This window comes from Ursus americanus, chromosome 25 (genome assembly GCF_024610735.1).
Source record: "Ursus americanus isolate L20-20 chromosome 25, mUrsAme1.1.p, whole genome shotgun sequence".
Taxonomy (NCBI): Eukaryota; Metazoa; Chordata; class Mammalia; order Carnivora; family Ursidae; genus Ursus; species Ursus americanus.
In genome coordinates, this window is record NC_142151.1 from 43,825,130 (window position 1) to 43,829,773 (window position 4,644).

The 4,644-nt window shown below is 58.5% G+C and overlaps 1 protein-coding gene across 1 annotated transcript; it reads left to right on the forward strand.

The window, feature by feature from the left end:
* The first annotated feature begins 288 nt into the window (after positions 1–288).
* Positions 289–4,277, forward strand: KRT18 (keratin 18). Its single transcript, XM_045800978.2, has 7 exons — positions 289–880; positions 1,662–1,744; positions 2,070–2,226; positions 2,803–2,967; positions 3,074–3,199; positions 3,514–3,737; positions 4,099–4,277. Exons 1-7 carry the CDS (start codon positions 464–466, stop codon positions 4,217–4,219), a joined length of 1,293 nt encoding a protein of 430 aa, XP_045656934.1. The 5' UTR covers positions 289–463; the 3' UTR covers positions 4,220–4,277.
* Positions 4,278–4,644: the final 367 nt, after the last annotated feature.

A 4,644-nucleotide genomic window follows, 5' to 3' on the forward strand; every position in this document is an offset into this window, starting at 1 on the left:
TGCATGTTGCGGATAATTACAGAGATTCACACCTGACTTCACTCACTCATCTCCCAAAACCCCCAAATTCCAACCTGCCAGGATCTCCTCTACCTGGGGGAGGGGGCTTAACGACGTCATTTCCTGCCCCGAAAGTACACTTCAAGGGCCCCGACTCCACCCGCTGCCCTGGGCCGTCCAGGTTACTCACCCCCTTTCTGGGGGGGTCGAGGGTGGCCTTGGCAGGAAGGTGCTGGGGGTGCTGGGGGAAGGGAGGCTGGAGAGGCCGTGGAACCGAGATGCGGATTCCCGCCGCGGTCCACCTGTGGCCCAACCTTCCGCGCGCGGGGACTTGGTGGCGGGGGCGGGGCCTGCCGGGGCCGGTCCCCACCCCCTCCCTCGGCGATAAAACTTCAGTCGCGGACCTGGCACCCATCCTGGCCCGAGCCTGAGCCCCGGCCTCTCGACTTACTCTCCGAACAGCATGAGCTTCACCACCCACTCCACCTTCTCTTCCAACTATCGGTCCCTGGGCTCCGTGCAGTCGCCCAGCCACCGGATCCGGCCGGTCAGCAGCGCGGCCAGCGTCTATGCAGGCGCCGGAGGCTCAGGCTCCCGGATCTCCGTATCCCGCTCCACCAGCTTCAGGGGCGGCTGGGGGTCCGGGGGCCTGGCCGCGGGGATGGCCGGGGGTCTGGCCGGCATAGGGGGCATCCAGGGCGAGAAGGAGACCATGCAAGACCTGAACGACCGCCTGGCCTCCTACCTGGAGAGGGTGAGGAGCCTGGAGGCCGATAATCAGAGACTGGAGATGAGAATCCGGGAACACCTGGAGAAGAAGGGACCCCAGGTCAGAGACTGGGGGCATTACTTCAAGACCATCGAGGAGCTGAGGGCTCAGGTAAGGGGGCCACCCTGACCCCCAGCCGTGTTTGACCCTCCAATTACCCACTCCCTGCTTCTTCCTTCCCCTCCCCCAAGGATAGGAATTTTAATGGGGTGGGGTGCCTTGATTCCTTCCCGCTTTCTATCTCCACCCCGCCCCCTATTCCACAGGGAGGGGGTTGGCATGGTTTGGATTTCCAAGCATACCCCTGGCCACAGGAGCCCCAAGGGCGGTGACTGGGCACAGAGCGCGCTTTCCCAGGAGATGGTGGGAAAGGGCGGGGGGGGGGGGTGCAGAGGAAGTAGAGAGCATGGAAGGAGGTGTGACAAGGCCTCATAAAGAGGACCTGGGCACTCTGGCTTCTGGCCGAATCAGGACAATTGGAGGGTTAAGCGGACGTGGCTAAGGCTGAGTCATCTAAGAGTAAACAGGAGGCCTACCTGTGGGAGGGGCCAGTGGGGGGGCAGGGGGAGGGTGAGCAGGTGCACTAGGGGGAAAATGCCTGGAGACGGCCAGAGAGAGGACTGACTGACTGACTTCAGGGGAGGCGGGACAGCAGAGGCCCCAAAGAAGGGGCAGTGGGAGACCAACGGGTGGGAACTCTGGAATTTGGGACTCCAGGAAAGGAGGGAACGGTGTGAGGGGGCACAGGTGGAAGGGGGGAGGCATACAAGGAGAACCTCTGGCTATTCGTGGGACCAGGAAGATTTCACCCGTACACATAACACCTTCCCACACTCACCCCACTCCATCATTGATTTCCCATTCATGGAGCACCCCGTCTACAATCCCCCAGATCTTTGCGAGCTCTGTGGACAATGCCCGCATCGTTCTGCAGATAGACAATGCCCGCCTTGCTGCTGACGACTTCAGAGTCAAGTAAGCCTGGGAGTGCTGGGGAGCTGAGGGTGGAGCCAAGCATGGTCTGTTTCCAGCTGGGTCCGTCAGGTGGGGGCTCACAGCGGGATCTTCAGCTGTGGTCAGAGCTGGGTGGGTAAGAGTCAGGCTCCATCAGTTTATTCATTGATATAACCCAGTTTAAGAATATTGTCCCCCCAGTACCAAGAACAGTGCTCAGAGGATTACCACCTGATCCTGACTCCGGGTGCTGGTTTGCCGTGGCCACAGGGAGCTCTTAGGTGGCACGGGCCGAGAAAGTTCTGGATCAGAGCTGAGTCCCCTCTGATCGCCTCCACTCCCACAGGTATGAGACGGAGCTGGCCATGCGCCAGTCTGTGGAGAGTGACATCCATGGGCTCCGCAAGGTCATCGATGACACCAATGTCACTCGGCTACAGCTGGAGACAGAGATTGAGGCTCTCAAGGAGGAGCTGCTCTTCATGAAGAAGAACCATGAAGAGGCAAGCAGGGGCCCCTGGCCGGGCCAGGAACTGGGAGGCTGAACAAGTCTGGGGGCGGGGGGAACAGAGGGGACAGATCACCTGTAAGTAGTCTGCCGGGACGTTTAGCACTACCAGCCTGGGCTCTTCTTAACCAGCCTGCGGCCATACACAGTGGGTCACCTGAACTACAGCGTGATGGGGTCAAGAGGACATGGCTGAGAGAGTGGGGAGAGGACAAACGACAGAAGCAGCTAGCGCCACGTGTGAGGGCTGACAGAGGAGTGAGAGCAGGTGGGGCTGGCTGGGCTTCCTGGAAGAACGCACAAGGAGCAGGTTTGAGGAGGGCGGATGGATGGAGGGACAGAGCGAAGTGAGGAGAGAGAAACCACCTGGGGCTGATAGATTTGGGCAGGGAGTGTGTGGCGTTTTCTTTATGTGGAGTAGAAAACCCAGAACTGGCATTGCCCAGAGTATAAAACCGAGAGTCTTCTCCGTTGCTTTCTCTGGCTGATGCCCCGGCCTCCTGTGACAGGAGGAGCCTCGTCGGAGCTCGGACCGCGAGTCTCCCCCTTACTCTGGTCCTCTCTCCTGTAGGAAGTAAAGGGTCTACAAAACCAAATTGCCAACTCTGGGTTGACCGTGGAGTTGGATGCCCCCAAATCTCAGGACCTCAGCAAGATCATGGCGGACATCCGGGCCCAGTATGACGAGCTGGCTCAGAAGAACCGAGAGGAGCTGGACAAGTACTGGTCCCAGCAGGTGCACGAGGGGAAGGGATGGGTGCCAGGCTAGGCGCAGATGCCTGAGGGGCTGGGAGGGAGGCCGACAGAGAAGGAGGGACCTGAGGACTCTACCCATCCTACAGATTGAGGAGAGTACCACAGTGGTCACCACACAGACCGCGGAGATAGGAGAGGCTGAGATGACCCTCACGGAGCTGAGACGTACCGCCCAGTCCTTGGAGATCAACCTGGACTCGATGAGAAACCTGGTGAGAGCCCTCATCCCCCTGCTCCAAGTACTCTTGGCCCTGACCTCTGTCGGCCTCACATCCAATCCTGTCTCAGCCCAAACCCCACCCCTTCCTTCCTAAGTCATGTGCTCAGAAAGAGTGATTTCTCTTTGCATTTCCCGCGGCTCCCGCCCACCACCCCAGTACCTGGCACACCCTAAATTCTCCAGGAAGTTTCCGACAGTGAAGGGATGAGCCGTCGTGGGACTGGGACTGCTCTGCTGAAACTTGCAAAGGCTCTCCCTCCGCTCCATCTCGAGGTTCACCCGATCCTCCCCCTTGTGCCCCCACAGAAAGCCAGCTTGGAGAACAGCCTGAGGGAAGTCGAGACCCGCTACGCGATGCAGATGGAGCAGCTCAATGGGGTCCTGCTGCACCTGGAGTCAGAGCTGTCCCAGACCCGGGCCGAGGGGCAGCGCCAGGCCCAGGAGTACGAGGCCCTGCTGAATGTCAAGGTCAAGCTGGAGGCTGAGATCGCCACCTACCGTCGCCTGCTGGAAGACGGGGAGGACTTCAGGTGCGTGGGGCCCTCCTTCCTCCCTCACAAGCTGGGGTGGAGATACACTTCTCCCCGAAGCCTTTTTGGTAAGCCCCACCATGTGCCTGTTCGTCGGTGTCCACCGAGCACCGGGCTGGTGCTCTTTGCGGGCTCCTGCGTCTCCCAAGGGAGTAACGGTGGCAGAGAAGAGACTAAGTCTTGCCCCAGCCATACTTAGAGCACACGTGGAGTTTGGCCCTGGGTTTCCCTTTTATGGAGGAAGTGGTCAAAAGAATGTGGAGATAAAGGCAGGGGTCAGGAGGCTTTTTTTCTTCCCTTTCCTTGACTCCCTGCTACTCCGCGGAGCTGTTCGTAACTGGGGCTCGGTCTTCCGTTACAGTCTTACTGACGCCCTGGACAGCAGCAGCTCCATTCAGACCATCCAGAAGACCACCACGCGCAGGATTGTGGACGGCAAGGTGGTGTCTGAGACCAACGACACCAAAGTGCTGAGGCGTTGAGGCAGCAGAAGCAGGGTACCCTCGGGGCAGCAGGAGGCCAATAAAAAGTTCAGAGGTCGCTTCGTTGTCTTCCTTGGCTGTTTTCGTACTGCATATAGATGTCCTGACCCAGCAGTCCTCCCTCTGATCAGGCAGAAATCGGGGCTGACTCCAGGGGTTTGATATAAGGGGGAGGGGAGGTTGGCCAGAGGAAAGGTCTGCGTTCTCTTCCGAGAACTCACCTTCTCAGAAAGAGGAGGGAACGGTGGATGAGAATTTGTCTTTTCAAATTAAAAAAGGGATAGAAGTACCACGCACAAACCAAAAGGAAAGAAGGAAATAAAATTAATATTCCCCACCCACATCAGAGGTAACCACTGTAAAATAATTTCTTAAACTCGACATACACGAACACATTTCATTTTATTTCATATCTGTAGGGCGCA

Excerpts from the sequence above, each read along its gene's own strand:
- KRT18 (XM_045800978.2), top strand. The coding sequence starts at position 464 with ATGAGCTTCACCACCCACTCCACCTTCTCTTCCAACTATCGGTCCCTG. Across the intron at positions 2,227-2,802 it reads TGAAGAAGAACCATGAAGAG|GAAGTAAAGGGTCTACAAAA; the intron begins GCAAGCAGGGGC and ends TCTCTCCTGTAG. Across the intron at positions 2,968-3,073 it reads ACAAGTACTGGTCCCAGCAG|ATTGAGGAGAGTACCACAGT; the intron begins GTGCACGAGGGG and ends CCCATCCTACAG.